Below are 20,144 nucleotides of genomic sequence, written 5' to 3' on the forward strand. Positions count from 1 at the left end.
CAGAAAAACACATGCACAGTACTAAACCCACAAACACGCACAAGCACACAGACACACTGGAGTTCAAACACATGTAAACAAACTCATGCACGCATGCGTTTACAACGCAAACATACACATGAATGCACACACGCGAAAATACACACACAAGTTTACACTCACATAAACGTGCAGAGAGGCATGTATGCACAGACACACACATACATACATGTGCATGTAGTAGGTGGTTGACCCCGCAATAGAGTAATGACTCCATCCTCATTCTTCACCATATATTATTCTGTCAGCATGATGGATTAAAATGTTTGTGTGACTTTTTTAAATTTATCCAAAAAATGATCTTGAGCATTTTTTATGGTGTCAGTCAAGTCCAGACCTGCAATTATTTTTAATTGTGGTTTTTAGTCTCTATAACAAAATGATGTGCTGGTTCTTATCTAGCGTAGAAATTCCATCCATTTTTTTTTCTATAACGAATTTTTTTTATTATTTTACGCGATTAAAATCACCAGCTAAAGCAATATTGTTGGAAACAAGATTCATTGCGGTTGAATTTTAACACGCATTAGCTCGTTGTTGTCTTGACAGAAACTGCGGAGTGACATTATGTTGCGAGCAATACAATGGCGTATATAAGTAGGAAGAGCCGTCGTGAAACAAAATGCGTTTGAGTTATATTAAACGACAACTTTGATTATAAAAAATATGACTAAACTTTCATGTACGAAGTATTTCTTTCATCACGGTGCACTGACCAGGTTCAAAGGCAAGCAGAGTAAAACTCAACACCATCAAACAATTACAAGCTTGAAGTACATGACCTGAAGCTCGCATGTACATAAAACTGCGTGTACAACATGTACACAGTATGAAGTAGAATAGATAATTCGGGAAATACTTTTAAAAGCTTCGTATGCTTAAGTGCCTTTGAGGCATATTTGCGTGTGGCGCTCTGCGGCAAGTAATGCTTATGCCCATTTAATTACTTTTACGAGTTTCATGTGCAACTCAGTCTGAAAGAGACGGCTGTGTGTTGAGTTTAATAAAGTAAATGCCTCTGCAAATAAGAGGAACAATAGATACAATGAGGTCATCTCAATTAATATTTGGACCAGGAACTTGCACCAAAAATATTCAATAGTAAACTCAAACATACTTGCGCAAAAATCCTCAAGAAATTGTTTTTAAGCAGAGTGTTATTGTAACATATTTTTGAGGTACACAATCATTAAAAAAACACCGCAGTTAAGTTAGCAACAAATTAAACATCTGTTGGTCGTTTGACTGAAGAAGAAGTTAAAAGAAGAGATTGGAAGCAATCAGCAGGTACTAAAAAGATCATTCAAACTCTTCTATGCTTGCTTCCACCGCATCATCAACGTTCCGTCACACGCAACTTAATTGATAATTTTTCACGCAAAAATCAGAATGCACCCAGGAACATTCAGCTGGAATACGCGCGTAGCACGTAAGTCACTTTTTCATAGAACAACCTAAGTGCCTCATGAAGGCTCATACGCTTCAATATGCTCACCAAATAACTTGAAAGCAAAACGGGTCGTGACATTTTGCTTCTCTTTAAAAAAATGAAATCATGTCTAACACAATTGTTGTCGCAGTTAACTTTTAACAATTTTTTTTCAAGTTCATAAAAGTTTATCCAAATAGTATATTATAATGTAATATGTAGTATAATATGTAATAAAGTAAATAATGTATGTACTGTTTATGATTAGAATTGTAAATTTGCCGTGAGAATTTTTGCTGATTGTTCTTAAAACAAATGTTCATCTTTTTATTCTCTTGATTCAAGTTAAGTTATATTAATGTTATGTTATTGTTATGTAAATGTTACGTTAATGTTAGGTTATGTAATGTATAGAACATTCTGTTATGCACCACACAAATCCAACAAACGTAGGAACTGATAATGGTTGTCTGGTTCTCCGTGGAGTTCCTAGCTAGGGTCTGGTCATCTGGTTGTCGATCCCGGTATCAGCATCTCAGTGGCCGGTTGCAATTTATCAGGAGGCCCCTCTGCATTGTTGGTCAGTTAGCGTTATGGGTGTTGATGAAATTAATGTTGTTGTTATATTGTTGTTGTCGTCGTCGTTGTTTTTGTTGTGTTGTTGTTGTTGAGTTGTTGTTGTTGTGTTTTTGTAGTCAAATACGTTGTTGTTGTTGTCAAAGACGTTGTTGTTGTTGTTGTCAAAGTTGTTATCAAAGTTGTTGTCAAAGTTGTTGTTGTCAAGATTGTTTCTGATGTTATTGAAATTATACAAACACACACACGTAAACATATATAATACACACACGTACAAACACATATACATTATACACACACGTACAAAAACACGTACGCACGTACAAACAAACACACACACGTACAAGCACACACACACAGGTACAAACACACGTACAAACACACACACGTACGCATGAGACATCGATGACGAATATTATGATTAATCACAGGTACATGTTGCTCATTTCTGTTGTGTTCTTCATCCATTGTTGTAATGCTGTAACTGATGGTGATTAGAGTCTTGTTTTTTATTGGGTCTGATGATGATGATTATGGTTATATGCTCTTGATGATGATGATGATGATGATGATGTGATGACGATGATGATGATGATGTGATGATGACGATGATGATGGTGACGACAATAATGACGGTGAGGACGAACATTTTTATGCCTATAACTTACTGTGCAATAGAATAAATTGAATTTAGTTAGTTTCATAATCAGATTTGATGAAATTTTGTATCTGTGGTCGCGAGATAAAAACATAGACAAAAAGAAAAAGTGGAGATTTAAAATCTGAAAATTTTTTTATTCTGATAAATATGAAGTTGTGTGGTACTTCATGGTTGCATGGTATGGTCTCGGCTACTGAAACAGCTTAACAATGCAATTTCTCAAAAGTGGAGTGTGTTTCTATCTAGTTTTTAACAAAAAAATAAATCTTGTAGTGTACATTTTTTTTAGTTGCTGTTTTTCCTCGAGAAAATATATCCATCAAGAAGATTGGAGACATGTTAATGATGCATGTTGCTATTTGTCATCTGGATCTTTGTAATCGCCTGGATCAACTCTTTTTACATTTATAACTGAAGCAGTAACAAAACCAACGATGTTGCTGCTGTCGTCGTTGCGACTCTTACTTCTTCATATTTTTTTATTGTTATTTTGTTGTTTATTGATGTCGCTTGTTGCAGTTGAAGCCGATAAAATCACATCATTTATTTATATCTTTCAGTTTCGATTTCACTTTATATAAACATGCTCAGTGTCTCAGTTTTGTGCCGGTGTGTTTTTTGTCATGAATGGGACATTAATTGCTAATCGTTTGTCTGTTTGGAGATGGTTGTAATGTGATGTTGTTGTTTTATTGTTTTGGTGTGTTGAATGCATTATGGTTAGTGATTGTGTTTATGCTGTTGCAAAAAGTGTATGTTGTCGAGTTGGTTGTCCGTACATTTTTGTAGCAGCGCGGTTATTAAATTTCTATTTAAAAATTAATTCATTGCCTTTAAAATTTATGAATTTTTCAAATGGGAAGTTGCGTCTTAATTAATTAATTAATTGCCAACATTTTTGGTTTCAGTTATTCACAGTTTAATTAGTATCGGCACGTACCTATGTTATCTCTCCAAACCATCATTTGAATAAGAAGTTCGTACCCCTTCAGTCAACTTCACTTTACCCCTTCAGTCAACTTCACAGATGGATTTCTTGAGCTTGTAACAACGTCTTTAACAAATTCTTTCTTGCTTATAGGATCTCAAAATATTTTTTTTTCAATTTACAACAATACAGATAATTCTATTCAATTGTCAACTTTATAGTATTTGCTTGGTACTTTTATCAAAAAATCGTCATCTCCTTAATAAATCCGTATGAACATTGGTACGTTAAAGACGAACTTCCAATTTATAAGAAAGTTTTTACGTTTAAGTATTTGTTATAAACGAGCCAGTTTGTTATCGCTGTTCATCATGCTATTTGTGGCAGTGAAATAATTTGTACATTCGACGATCCAGAGAGCATTTATCAACATCTACTTCATCCTTTCAGCATGCACCATCCACACACGCATGTTATTTGTTTCTTTGTTTTTATCCCGATCGTTTATTCATCCATTCATCCTTTCATTCATCCATTATTTATTATTCATTTCACTCATTCCTTCATCCATTTATTCATTCATTTTTTTTATTCATTCATTCATTTGTTTGGGTTTTTTGTTTATTCTTTTATTCTGTTGTTTTTAACAGTTCATTTAAATTTTATTTGTTTTTGCTATCAGTTGGAGAAAGAGAGAGAAAGAGAGAGGGAGAAAAAGAGAGAGCAACTTTGATTAAGTAACTAAATTTTTTTTATTTATTTTTTTACCAATATTTTTTATTCATTCATTTGTTTGAAAATTACATTTATTGTGGTTTAATTGATTTTTCAATATAATGTATTTATTTAATTTAGGGGCGATCCATAGGGGGTGTCACGCTTTGGCCGAAAATGATCCAAAAATTTGTGACATTTTGTGATAAGAGAGAAGGAGGTAGCGTAGTTTTAATGTATGTGACATCCAGTTTTGTTTTGCACTTTTTTAATTTTTATCATAAACTGTTAAAAAAACAATGTCAAATGGTAATTTTCAAAACTGGCAAACGAGGTAAAAAATTTTTTGAATGCTTTAAATGAGGGTGGGGTTAAAAATTTGTAACAGTTTGTAACAAGAATGCAGTCAACAAAGGCAAAAAAACCTTGAAATATTTTATGGACAGTCTTTTATTTATTCATTATATATCTGTAAGTTTTCGTTCGATTTCTAAATAAAAGATTAATATTCATGGACGACAGCCATGTTGAAGTCATGTCATAAAATGTCTTTACTGGCTGATGACATTTTGTTTTAGCGCCAAAAATAACTTTTAGAGCTATTTTTGATGTGAGCGATAAAGGATGAAAAGATGGCATAAAAAGATTTGCAATTAATTAATGTTCCATGTTTTGTCAGGTGTTTTTAAACACGTTAAATTTTGTTTGACGTATTACCTATGTTGGCGTTGTTGATGTTGTTGTTGTTATTGTATTTGTTGATGTTTTCCATATCTTGTTATTTTTTATCACATTATTTAGTGATTTTGATGTTACTCTGTGATGGTGTCTTTCTTTAATAGTGTGGTTGTTTGTTATTGTTATTGTCTGGTTTCACTCTTTTTATCTAATTCTACTTATTTATCAATGTCAAAACGCAATGTTTCTTGGCTGTTTTTGATAAATGTTGTTGTTTCAGTTGTGTTGAAGTATTTGTTTCTTGTTTTAACGTGATACGACACCACATGACATCACACACATCATATAACTTGACATCACATAACTTCACAACAACACAACATCATTCATATTCAAGTCTTTAGGTTTTTCGCGAAATATCCTCTCATTAATCTGGAATAAACTTTCAAAAACGGTCAAAAAAATTTCACGCCGTATTTATCACGCTACTCTCATTAAAAATGCTTTTCATTTTGTCATTGATTGCCATAGCGAAGTTAATCGCTTTCCTCTGAAACTCCAATCCATGGTTTTTTTTTATGTTTTCCATACTTGTTATAAATTATTTATATTGTATAGAGTGATGTTGTGTGGCGTGGCGTGGTGTGCTAAGATATGATATAAGGTTTCTTTGATGTCTTTGCACCTGTTATATATATATTTTATTGTACTGTGTAAGTTGTTAAATGTCACCTTAATGTTTTATCTCTTTGTTGTGTGAGAAGATGCAGTAAAGCATTTTGACATGTTTTTATGCAATCTGTTCTTCTGTTGTTGCTGCTGTTGCTGCTGCTGTTGTTGATGATGGCGTGTTGTTGTTCTATTTTGTTGCGTGGCAGGTGTGTTGTTGTAAGTCTTCTTAAGTAAATTATGTTGTGTGTGTTATTTTTTGTTTTTGTGAGAAAATATTTTCGACATGGCGTTTTTTGACTGCCAAATCATTGAAACCTGTAATTACCTTTAATAATTGGTTGAATGAAATATAACATTAACTTCATACGAACCATATATTTATGCCTACTATATCTCATACCTAATTTATACACAGCTTATAAATATTCTATACATATCATATACATAAACTATACCATAATAAATATGGCGCATTGAATGTATCAACACATGTGTGACAATAAGATTGGTATTCATACAAATATAAATCTTTATTCATCTTGAATTATAACATACTTCCTACCTTATAATTTTATTTTAAATAACTTTTAAAAAGCTTAAAATTATTTTAATTATAGCTTCTAATTTAATTTAATAAATTTTTCGTATAAATATTTCAATAAGCCTTCAACGATAAATTTATTTGATGGCATTCAAATTTTTTTCGTCCGCCATTTTCAGCGTAACAAAACCTTCAAAAGTTTCCTCGTATTTTAAGCAGTTTTCTCATATTTTCTGATTAGTGGATTATTTCAGAAAGCTAATTAAGCAGACGCTGCTCTTTTTCCAAGAACCTTTGTCTCACTAATTAAGTAATTATAAGAAAAAAACATTTATCCTTCTACAAAATTCAAACTTTGCAACACTGACGTGTAAAAAGTAAATTTCACGAATGGTCTGTACAACTGCAAAAATATAAATATGAATGAAGATTGATGAGTTAATATGAAATTCGTTCAGCAGGTAGGTTAGTGGCATCGTTAATTCCACATTCATTTCTGTGCCACATAAACTTCTCGTAAAAAGATGACCACGCAATTCATTCTCTCACGTGGCTTATTTCCTCTTAGTTCCCTGTCGACGGTTATATAAATGTACTCAAGTCAACAATTTGAAGTTCAAAATATTTTGGAGATTAGATATGAAACTTTTTAGCATTCGAGTTTTAGAAAAAACAGACTCAAATTCGTTCCACATTGCAAAAAAGTAAATTATCAGCACTTACTTAGCATGTTAGTAGGTACAGCACATCAAAACCTCTAAGTCCATAAGTTTATAATTTGTGTATCTATTGAGGTGGATGTTGAACTGATATTAATGCATTTTTATTTTCTGTTTATCAGAACGGCCTTTATTGGATACGAACATTGTGCAAAGCAATTAAAATTGTAGGATGTAGAAGAACAAATTAGCTGGCAATCCCGCACGTTCACCTACACACGCAGGTCCTTATAATTTATTTTTAGACTCTTAAACGGGTTGCAGTAGTCCAAAGCACAAATGCATATCATCAACGTGATTGTTTGGCGGCGAGGAGAGGCGGGTGGCTTGTTGTTGGCGTCTAAAGAGAAACATCTTTGATTTCTTTAAAAATGTTGAATAAATAAATTGGATTGCCCTGTCTTGATCTGTTAACGACACAGCAATTTAAGCGTATTTGTTAAACGAGCGGCACATTTTTAAAGCTCTTAAAAGAATAAATTCTTTTTCAAATGGAAAATTTTTAAAGCCATTTCGTGGCGGTTTGTTTGCGCGTCAGTAAGTATAATGCGTTGGTGTGCTGAGATGCCTTGTTCGGCACGCTGTAGCAGATTCCATTTTTGTATGTGTGTCTGTCTGTGATATACTTTGATGAAGTTGCAAATTTTTGTTTGGAAGGAGTTTAAAATTGTCATTAAGTTGCCATCATCACTAACTACCACCACATGTAATTGTGTTAGGAATACGTTATTTGTAAGGTACTAATACTGTTCTGATCGTTTGTCGTTGGAATATTTTTATAGGTATTGATTGAATGTTTAATGAGTGGAACGCGATGCAGTGCCTATAGGCGCTCCTGACATTCATTCGTCATAAAATGCTCAATATGTCAAACGCTCGTCAACATGAAACGTCAGACTTAAAAACAGGAGTGTCCATAAAAGCCTGATAAAATTTAGACGTTATACATTGTTGAACAACATAAACGTTGTATGATAGCAAATAATCGAAACCACATAAAATGCCAAATAATTTAGATTTCGTTATCGGCTTCCATAGCTTGATGAAGTGGAATGAAAATAATGGAAAAAGATAATTTACCTTTAGTTCAGTCGCACGAACAAATGTTTTAACTTTTGTTTTCTTCATTTATAACATGAATGTAAAAGTTGCGTCAGTTTGCATGCTGTATGCTCTCTGATAGCATCAAAAAGATATAAATGCACCAGAAAAGGAAAAATATTTTTATGAGTAACATACCATCACAACCATGGAAAAAGTTTCATTGTTTGCAATGTGTGCTAACAATTTTTCACTCAGTTTGCTTTGCGGTCCTTATCTTTTTTTCATTAAATAAGTATTTTGTCTAAAATTTGTAGCATGGGAAGATGAAGCTAACGCTAGAAGCCTACATTATTCTGCGTTGCAACTGGCCACGTGGTGTTTAATGCAGGCTGTGAATGTTGCTGGTTATAAAAAGTTCTTTTTCTCACCCATTTCATTCACGTCATGAAGATTATTTTTCGAACAAATTACTTTTCCGATTAAATAATTTTTAAAAATTATATCAGTTCTGCATACTCTATCAAAATTGAAAATATTATATAACCATTCTACTTGAACATGCGATATCAAGCTACATTACATACTACAATCAATTCATTTGATAAGTTTTAATTTGTTTGCCATAGTTACATATCTTCCAAGAGTTAAATTTTCCATTCTTCTCTTGTAATCTTTGCAAGGAAAGGAACATTCTCTTCCTCTTGCTCATGTTCGTCATAATTTTGTTTCAGCTGTCACCATATTATAAATGATTTTAACTGGTTTTAGGTTTCCGTTAACGGGTGGCGAGATGGTGCAACGGTTAAGGCACCTGGTCCTGCTAATGCAGTGACTGCGTTCGATTACACGGAGGGCCTAGTATTCATGTGAGATGTGTGTGCGCTTTGAACGTACTGTCTTGCTAAGACCTCTGATAATTGGTTACGAGGGGATAAATAACGAGTATATAACAAATATAACTGGAACGACATCGTCAGTCAGTTTACGGTTCAGAGAATTCAAGCGATCATTTATCATCAAACTATGCTTCCACGGACAAATTTTTAAGCAACTCGAATGCATCGCTTAACTTCCATCATTATCTTGAAATATACTCAACAATTTCATTTTTGGGGTTATTATCATCAGTTTCAGTCGATTTAAAATGCATGGCCATCAGCATCCCCATCACATCTGTCTGCAATGCTACCGCGGTGTCATCATTTTTTAATACCAAGTTATTGATGTTAACATCTTTTTGTAAGTACTAAATAAATGTTTATAAACAAAAATTATTATTATAACAAATAGCAATGGAAACCGGTGTTACTACCATTTGCTGGCACCGTTTTACCATATTAACACCATGCTCCTCTCCATCGTTAGCATTGTTGACATTTTTGTCATAAGCCTTAATAATATCGTAATTATTGACATCGTTATCATCATCGCCACCATCCTTTCTGCTTGAAATGTCGCCATAATCATCACCAATAATGTTTTCATTGTCGCCATCATCATTATCATCGACACCTTGCGTCAACAAAAAGCTGAAACACGTCAGAGATTGCTTAGTAACGTTGAAAATTCCAACGTGGACGCAAATGCATGTCTCTCAAATATATCTCTATCTCTCTTTGTTACTCTCTCTCTCTCTCTCTCTCTCTCTTTCTGTTTCTCTCTTTCTCTCTCTTTATAGTAAAATATATATTTAGTGTAGATACATTGAAACATGCTGTATGAATGAATGAGCATACAATTCTACAAACATGTACAGTGGCCTATCTAGGGAAGGACCGGAGTTAGCGTTATTTGAGTTAAAAGTTAGTAGAAGTGGTTGCTTCGAGTAAAAAAATAATAAGAAACTGACATTATAAGCCGAATAAAAAATCGGAAGAAAAATTTTGACCACATTATCGAGAAAGTTGGCCACCTCAGGTGAACATTTTTTCAAAGAGTTGCGAAAAATTCCCCCTGGTCATCAACTTTTACTTGAAATGCACCCCATCCCATCAAAGTTGTCTAGATTCGCCACTAAATAAGTGTAAATGTATGTCAAAAACATACATACAGCTAATATCTGTTCATACGTAAATATCTCGTACCTGTTTTAATGCGAACATTTTTAAGAAATGTTCAATAAATGTGTGTGTGTGCAATGTGTATGTGTGTTCGCGCGTGTATGTGCGTGTGTGTCTGTGTGCGTGTTAGCGTGCTTGTTTTGGTAGGCACGAACACTTCGGCTTTGCATGTTTGCATCCTGTCTTGTTGACCTTCTCAACTTTTCAATAGCAGCAACAACTCCTTGCAACAAATATTTACTGCCATGCAAGTTTACTTTTATTCAATAGTATTGTTGCGAAAAAATTTATATCAGTCTAACGCTTCCTAACCTCTTTTTTGTGCGGCGCCTACTTTTATGAAATTGTGCATGTAGAGAGAAAGAAAAAGAGAAAGAAAGCGAGAGAAGGGAGAGAAGGGAGAAAGCATTGCATTATGTGTATTTGTGTGTGGTTTTTTGATCTAAGCAAAAAATTCTGAGAAAGCAAAACAAAAGCTAGACATCATCTATCACATCACAATGGAGCAAGCAATTCAAGAAATTTCCACATTGATTGTGAGTAAAAACTGTTGAATGGTGTTTATTATATTATACGGTCACAGTACAGTTTATTCGGTTTTTATGTAAAATTTCAGAAATTTGTATAAGTTATAATGGTTGGATGTTTCTTTCATGGCAAATCTTAAATAGTTCTAATTTGTTGGTTTTCTAAAAAAATAGCCAAATATTAATTTGCCTGTTGGCTAACTAACAATAATCGATTTTTCAACGTGCCGGAGTTTCATCATCTGATCTGATTTGCAGCTTTTTTAGATGCTGCTTGTGCCAGGATATGTTTATATTCCGTCCAGTTCATCATCTTCCTAATTGACCATCCATCGCCGTGTTTTATGTTTGTCAGTGGTCAGTTATTTGGTCAGTGGGCCGATAGTTAATCTTTTTCAATTGGACCATATACGAATTTGACAAACGTTAGAACTGTATATAAAGAAAACAAACGAAATAGTATATATTGTTAAAGGAGAAATAAGACAAATTTTAATAAAATCTTTTTTTCAATTAGAAAAATATTTTATGTAACAAAAGTTTATTTTAAACCTCAAAGTTAATGGAAAACAAACTTTAATTCAAGAAATTCCATTAAAATGTGAAATCATGATTCAAAATCTTATGAACATACAACCGGTGAATCCGGATGGGTTGGACAGTAGAGCCCCAAGCAGAGAAGATTTTTCCAAACCGCAACCACCCGCATCTGCAGAGTTTACTGCTCATTATCTGCACCCGCACCGCAGCCGCGAAACGGCAACATAAATTGGTCGTCCTAATCTCATTTTTAAAACTAGAAGATAGCAATATATATAAATAAATATATATATATATATTTATATTTATATGTGTGTGTGTGTGTGTGAGGGTGTGTGTGTGTGTGTGTGTGTGTTAAGACCAAAACATGATGAGTCATGTTTTGGTTTTAGTAACAAACATCAAGTAACAAATGGATTAACACTTTGATTTGTCGCGTACAATGTACATGCATAGTTATCTTCAGTGTATATATATATATATGTGTGTGTGTGTGTGTGTGTGTGTGAGGGTGTGTGTGTTTGTGAGGGTGTGTGTGAGGGTGTGTGTGTGTGTGTGTGTGTGTGTGTGTGTGTGTGTGTGTGTGTGTGTGTGTGTGTGTTGGTCGTACTAACATATATATATATGTATATATTTATTAAAAATATATGTATAATTATATGTACTTCACACATACGTGTTATATAACACACATATGCTCACACATTTGCATATACATGATGTATATGTGTATATGGACGTGTATAACATTGAACTAACTTTATTTATTCTAATCTGCTGCAGTAATTAGTAGGAGCTGCTTGCTTGGTTTTATCATAGTGGACCGCAGATAGACTCAGCTATGGTGCTCAAATAAACATACATACTCACATGCGTACATATATCAAACAAAGGTAAAAAAAATTTCTTAATCTGAAAATTTTTGAAATTTAAAAATTTAATTTCGGTCAAACTATTTTTATCAAATTGTTTCACTGTACTAATTGAAACTTTAAAAATCGCCAACGACACTGAAGATAACCATGCATGTACACAACACACACGCACGCACACACGCACATACAAGATATATCTTAACAGCAGGAATGCTTCTCATAACTTATAGGTCTTTAAAATCTCTTTGAAAGCGTTAGCGATGGCCGAACACGCACGATGGTTGGTATAGATCTCTGTCATTAGCAGTTCGAAACAATCTTACAACCTTGAATAAATATTGTGGTGTTCAGGTGGTTTGGTTGCATGACAACCTGGCTGCCAAGTTGTAACAGGTCCTACAAACCTGGAAGATGCTTAGTGCCGGATGCTGTTAATGGCATCGATCGCTCCTTTTTATTTCAATTCTTTCTTCCAATTAAATACATCCGACACATAAATTATGTTATGAATTTTCCATGTTTTTCGTTACACATATTGTTGATCATTAACAGCATTATCGCTCCTCGTTTAATTTCCTATAAATTTGTATTTGTGTTTGTATTTAAATTAGAGCATGTTCATCAATGGCCTATTTTTTTATCAATAAAGATTCGGATACTTTGATTGGAAGTAACCTCTGTCGCAATTAGTTGTTTGGGCGTTAATAATAACTAGAATTTTTTTGTTATATAAATATTTTCATGTTTCATCAGGTTGTCTTTTATTGCTCATTAATGATGTTGTAGTCCTTCTGAATTCTAGTGAATTCGGAGTTTTAGCGCTGCAGACACACATCAATCTTACACTTGAATGAATAAGTCTGACGACCAGTTTCTATTTTTGAAATAATTCAGCTTTAATTCTTTTTTTTCTGTTTTCGTTACTTTTCTGTAGTGAGCGCTATACAGTTTCTAATTCCACTATCTTACAAACTTGTTTTGTTACATTAATGTCAAGTTGTTTCATCCCATCTAAGCAAATTTTAAGATGGCCAATAATTATGCATTTTCATTTGGTTATCTTAGTTGAAAACAAATTTACTGCCCTGTGGTCTTTTATAATGTGTTGATAACCTTTTTTAAAACATTATAAAATATTTGTACATATTTTTACATGACTTTTTCTTTCTCGTGTCTTATCCTTTCAGGATATTGGCGACCATCGACCTCCACAAAACCCGATCTTTAACATTTTATAGTAGTTGAAATGTTGATATTCAACAAATGACACAAGGACTTCACGAATGTTATTAAATAGCAATGTCTTATTAACAATAAATTATTAATGCAATTAAATAATAAGCTAATCACTTGCCAAGAAAATTGTGGTAATATAATAATGTTTGATTGTTTTCATTATCCCGACTGTTTGAAATAATTCATACATCAATAATATCGGAGCGAAATTTTTCAAATGTTTAAAAAAAGTTGCATCATGATTATCGTTACACCTAAAAAACTTGTACCTAAAGAGCATGTTGTTCTGAATTCAAGGTTCATCTCCACTTATTATTAGCTTTTGAAATTTTTAGAAACGTTTCGATAGGAGATAACTTTAAGTGCGTCTATGATAGAATACAAAGAAGATAAAGTAGGTATGTGATTGCACGAGTTGAAGATTATATTGATGTGCAGTTTTAAATGCTTCCTGGCCGTGAAATATTGTTTCTGGAAAGAATGTGACGTCGTCATGAACATTGCATTATATAACAGTTGATTAAGTTTCATTTCGTGCACTTGAATTCCGCAATTTGCGTTGTTTGGTTAGATTGTTCTACGTCCATCAAACAAGCCATAGAAACGGCGTTGAAATGACAGAGGTTGTCCTTAATGAATGTTTCATCTTGCGACATTTCTTCATATTTTTGTAGGCTGATAGTTAGAACGCAAAACATTGAATTCCCTCATCATTTTGAAATGTGGATTGTGTGTGATAGATGTCAAATTTGAAACTTTTTAGTTAAATATTTGTTGAAACGATTATTTTAATGTATTTTTCTTATCCTTTCATAATTTGTGAAAAAAATTCAAAAAATCTAGGTATAAAAATTTTGTAACTTAGTGAAGTTCGCAGAATATTATTTTTATGGGGCATTGTTCTATCTAAAACGCATCTATTTTTGAAAGCGATAAATTATTGTTTAGCAATGAAAGACTTTCATTCATAAAATCAATATTGGCCGCAATAAACAAACCATCATTATGCCATTGTGACTTTGTGAACTTTGACCTCACTCCGACATTTTTTTATTTTCTGTTTTTTTACTAAATTTTTTTTCTGTAGATGGAAAAAACAATGTTTGTGAATAATTTAATAAAAAATAAAAACTGGACCAGAAAATTCTAAAATTAATTTAGAGTTGTTATAAAAAAAGCGAAAAAAAGTGAGAAGATCGAAAAGTTCAATAAGTTTTCAAAATTGTTGATCAAATTTAACACGTTGCTTGTTTTCAATTCATGGCGTACTCACACTCACACACAATTTATCGGTTCAACGCCGAATTAACCAATAACATTTTTATTTCGTTCAAAAACTTTATCAGAAAAATTTTCCAACTTTATTTGACGAAATTTTTTCCGGCTTGAGAAGAATTGTTGAATCGGTTAATTTAAAACCTGACGATGTTTCGTGTGTTTTAAAAAAGAATTGTTTGATTGTGGGTGTCCTTTGTGTGTGTGTGTGTGTGTGTGTGTGTGTGTGTGTGTGTGTGTGTGTGTGTGTGTGTGTGTGTGTGTGTGATTGTTGGTTCTTTGGTGATTTGGTGTGTCGCTTGCTCGTCGGGGAAGGTTTATGTGTTCCGCTCTCCCTTGTGCTCCAATAAATCAACGTGATCGCATTTTATTTCGTTTGAAAAAACAGACGTAGATTTGTTAGATGAACTTATAAATAGATTTTTATGGCCTGTTTTTACATTTCTTTTGTCTAAAAAGTGCGTGTTTGTTTATTTGCATACATGAACAGCGAGTTTGCTGGGGAAAAGTTTTTCTTTGGTTCGTCAATGATAAATTATTCAATAAAACAAGTGTCAAAGTTTTTGAAAAAGTACAAAGAGAATTCGCGCGCTAATCTAGGCTTTGCATTTTGAAATAATAATTATTGTAAAATATTGGATGAGAAATTTAGTTTGATCAAAAAAGTCAATGTTTGAAACTAAAAAAAATACTTACAAAAGTTTTTAACAAAATAGAAAGAAAGAAGAAAATAAATTAGCTCAAATTGGCAGATGTTTCGAGTTGCATGACTTGAGCTATTCTCTCAATAAACAGTTAAGTAGTGACAGTAAAGGATTCAAATAAGTTTGCATAACATTCGAGTTTGTGTTCGTCTGTACTCGCGTGTTCTAAATAATAATTTTTTGACCAACAAGTGAACGAAAACATTTTTTATACAATTAGGTCACCAGCAAAAATGATTTGCGTATAAATTCGTGTTTATTATGGTTGTGTAGTTGAAAACAAGGTATTTATAGTTGATGGCCTACTTTGAAAATGTAAACATTTACAGAACAAATTGTTATTAATATAATTTATATTAGAACATATTCCTTATAGCAGTATTATATTAATAAACACACCACAGCGCATTTAGAGTATTAGTACCTTAATAACGCATCGAGAAGCACATTAAGCTATGATCCCTCCGCCGGTTTACGGAAAATTCATCGTGGAAAATTCATCGTGGGAAAATTTATCGTGGAAAATTCATCGCGGGAAAATTCATCGTGGGGTAAAATTCATCGTTGGGTAAAATTCATCGTGGAAAATTCATCGTGGAAAAATTCATCGTGGGGTAAAATTCATCGTGGAAAAATTCATCGTGGTGGGGTAAAATTCACCATGGAGTGAAATTCATCGTATATATCGTATATAACATATAACGTATATAATATATACGTATAATATACAAATTATACTGTATTGGAGGTTATATCAATAGGCAACGTATAGCATCCATGCTTATTAATACTATCATTTGTATACCCTTAGTATGGTATATAAAATAGAAAATATATACAAAGGTGGACCGCGGACGTCGGACGTGTCTGAGTAAGTTAAGTAAAAGTCTATAATAAAATACTGTATGTGAAGTGTGTCAGAAATGAGGAAGTAGTTTTTGCATCACGATTCGCTAATCTTTGTGTAAAAATGTCACTAGAATTCGTGTACAGTGAAAAAGGAAAAAGAAAATTAATTGACTCAGGTCACTTGTTCGTAAAAGATGCGGCTACAGAAGAAAAAACTTTCTGGAAATGTGATCAATATCAAAATCTTGTATGTCGGGCACGTTTGCATACTCGTCATGACAAAATTGTAAAAAGAGTCGGTGAACATAACCACGCAGGAAATGCTGCTCGGGTCGAAGTTGTTAAGGTTGTGAATCAAATGAAAAATGATGCTAGGGAAACGCAGGATGTTCCTCAACGAATTATCACCAATTCTTTTATTAGCCTTTCTCAGGCGGCTTCTGGCCTAATGCCAAATATTTCTATACTTAAAAAGACTATTCGAAATACCAGGCGTCTTGCTGATCGTGCACCACCGAATCCAAATTCTTTGGTGGACCTAGTCATCCCTAATGACTATCAAATTACACACCATGATGATCAATTTCTTACGTTTGATAGCAATGATGGTCTTAACCAGTGGAAGCTCAATCTGTTTTAGACTATTTTGAGGACACTTGGATTGGAAGACCTAATCGGCGTCAACAACGCAGACCTCCACGTTTTGCATACGACCTGTGAAACTGCTACAATGCTGCTCTCAATGGCTTGCCAAAAACCAACAATTTCTGCGAAGGGTGGCACAGAGCCTTTAGTGAGCTAATTGGAGCTAGCCATCCAACAGTATGGAAATTCATTTCATCCTTGAAAGACGAACAAGCTTTAAATGAAGGAAAAATAGAACAGTATGTTGCTGGTGCCAATCCGCCTCCAAGCAAAAAGGTTTATCGAGACACGGCAGTTCGAATTAAACGTATAGTACAAGATTACGATAACCGTGATAGAATGGATTATCTTCGTGGATTGGCCCATAATTTTAATTTCTAGGCGCATCTCTCTTGACATACTTGCAAATTTTCATTGACATAGTTGAATTTCATTGACATTTTCATTGACATGATTTCATTGACATGGTTGCAAAATAAACACATTTTTGAGTTGAGTTGTTTTAAATTTCATTACAGAAAAGGTTAAGGATAGAAAAGTCCTCAAACTACGTATTTATAATCTACAACATTCATGGGGTGTGTAAGGTGTGTAATTGCAAAAACTGTTTTTCACAATAAATTTTACCCCACTATGAATTTTCCCCCTCGAAGAATTTTCCCCCACGATAAATTTTCCCACGATGAATTTTCCCCCACGATGAATTTTCCCACGATGAATTTTCCCCCACGATGAATTTTCCCACGATGAATTTTCCCACGTTGAATTTTCCCTCACGATGAATTTTCCCACGATGAATTTGCCACGATGAATTTTCCACGATGAATTTTCCGGACACCCCCTCCGCCTCATTCAATAAAATATTGTTCATGTGAATCAAAAGCCTTCGTACTCACATAAATATCAGTCAAACTTTTTTTTTCTTAGGTCTGTCTACTATGCTTCTAATGGAATTTAATAATTACGAATATTTCAAAGTTTGATAATACACTGGTGGGTAAAAATGTGTCGATAAATTGCGAAGAATTCACGCTAATTCTCTGGTGGACTTTTTGTAATGGAACAACCAAATTAGACGAAATACAAAAAAAATACTCAAAAACATTAATAATATAGAGACATGTTATGGAGATGGTTATAAAGGAAAAAATATAGAGTCCTAAGATGGAATTGAGTATTTATTGTTGGAAGATTATGCAAATGTAATCGAGTTTCACAGATAAGAAAACTTTCAACAAAATGCAATAATCTCTCTGACCAGCATATAGATGAGGTTTGTTATTGCTGTTGAGTTTCTAAAAAAAATTACTGCTGTCTAACAAGGCTCAATTTAATTTATTTCAATAAAAAGTACTAACATAAATTATGTTAAAAACTTGAATCATTGTAAAAAAAATAGATTAATAACTTTTTTAAGAATTATCTAGAATGATATCAAGATTCAAACAAACCTTTCAGTTGAATTTATTCATCGGAATTTGCGTCAATCATATTACTGGAAGACATTTATAGAATTTTGTATGTTTGGTATGTATAAGCCTCATTAAACAGTACCACCAACTAAATAACAATTAAACTAATAACATCACTGACAACAAAATAACAACACCAGAATCACTAGCAACCCCATCCACAACAACTAAAAACTCACATCAACCACACAGACATCATAGTCATAGGTGCCAGCGTCATCATCTTATGTTCAGGGCCAGGTGGAAAGGTCTTCGCTACGTCAGCCCTCCGAGGATTGAGGTTCTTTCAAATTCTAAGGATGGTGAGAGTTGATAGGAGGGGAGGAAGTTGGAAGCTGCTTGGATCAGTCATCTGGGCGCATAGACAGGTATGAGTTAGGGTTACTTGCAAATGTGCGTTGTTTGGGTTCATGTACGTTATGAATGCATATGTGTATTATGCGTTCTCTACACATGTGTTTTGGGCATGCATGTGTATCTTATGCATGAATTTATTATATCAAATATTAACAATGAGTCCTCATTGGTCGATCGTTTGTTTTTTAAACTTTACTTTCAAACATTACCTTCAATGACAGACACCATTTAAACGTTTTGTTTAAACGGAGTTGTGTCAGTTTGTTGGTTATACTTGAAATACAATTTTAATGCATTTTCAATGAAATTTGAAGCCATATTTTTCTTATTCTTTCAAATACATACGGTAATAGAAGTGTTGCATCTTGTATAATATTTTAGAACATTTTATGGCGAGCCATCTTAATTTATTTATTTTAAATCTTAACCTTAGTTACAAATTTTAAAATAATGAAATAGAAATTAAACACGGTGGTAAGAGAAAGCATTGAATGAAGAATTGTAACTGACCTAACATTGATGGATGAACGAGGTGTACATAATGTTGGCTTGCAAAGGAACGCATTGATGGATAGATGGATGCATGCGCTGAAAATATCCAGAGTGAGTCTGAAAGTAAATGAAAATTGGAAAGAAAAATAAATGAAAGTGGGTTTAAAAGAATGAGTAAACGAACAAAGAAATGCACAGCACGTGACACAAAATATGTGTTTGTGTGTGTGTGTGTGTGTGTGTGTGTGTGTGTGTGTGTGTGTGTGTGTGTGTGTGTGTGTGTGTGTGTGTGTGTGTGTGTGTGTGTGTGCAGGCAGTAATGCATGGATGAGTAAATTGCTGGTTGAACGACGTCTTGAGAAAATTATTCTTAATGAAAAAAGACATTGTTCCTTTTCTATTTTTCCATTTATCTTGGTTGAAGCGAGTTTCAAAACAGTCCTTAGTGGCGTTTTAAAATGTTTCTTGATAGTCTCTGTGCGTATTATTTTAGTTTTTATTAAGTACTTTTTTAATAAAACTTAATCTATTGAAAATTTCCACAGTAAAGAGCGTTTGGACATTTTAAAATATTGTATTGAGAATCTCAAAAATGCTTTATTTTTTACATTATAAATGAAATTCAGCAAATTCACGTCATTTTTGGAAAACTTTTACGTCCGTGTTCAATCAACACGACTATCAACAAATATTTTTAATGCTAATAGTCACACGATTCCGAAATGAAAACGAATTAATTAGACTTGCGAGCGGCTGGCTAATAACGAACCATATATCTCTGGCTTAAATATTGAATTGATTTTGTTGAAATGAAATTCCTTTGCCAAATAAATATATTAAAAATTATAGATTAATTTGTTTAATTTAAGAAATAGGACAAACAAATTATTAACAGTGTTTTTAAACATACAGTTTATTGAGCTTTGACTAAAAATTAAATCTACAATTATTTTTTACCCATAAAAAACTAAAAAATTATTATTGTCGTTGTAAACAATCGTGCAAGCATCTATTCAAACATATATCAGTATGTGCGTTCGTTCTTATAAATTTCTTGCAAACTCTTGTACACGCTGTACATGTTGTTCTTATCAACTTTTGTAAGTGAATA

At 33.2% G+C, this 20,144-nt stretch overlaps 1 protein-coding gene across 1 annotated transcript in view; it reads left to right on the top strand.

Moving 5' to 3' along the window:
• HELRODRAFT_75893 (hypothetical protein) overlaps positions 1-20,144 on the top strand; it is a gene marked incomplete at both ends in the record, with an annotated part of 61,720 nt that overhangs the window by 34,267 nt on the left and 7,309 nt on the right. The window contains 2 exons of the mRNA XM_009016041.1: positions 1,922-2,048; positions 18,377-18,552. Coding sequence (XP_009014289.1) covers positions 1,922-2,048; positions 18,377-18,552 — 303 coding nt within the window. The remainder of the gene's footprint in view (positions 1-1,921; positions 2,049-18,376; positions 18,553-20,144) is intronic.

This window comes from Helobdella robusta (genome assembly GCF_000326865.2).
Source record: "Helobdella robusta unplaced genomic scaffold HELROscaffold_17, whole genome shotgun sequence".
Taxonomy (NCBI): domain Eukaryota; kingdom Metazoa; phylum Annelida; class Clitellata; order Rhynchobdellida; family Glossiphoniidae; genus Helobdella; species Helobdella robusta.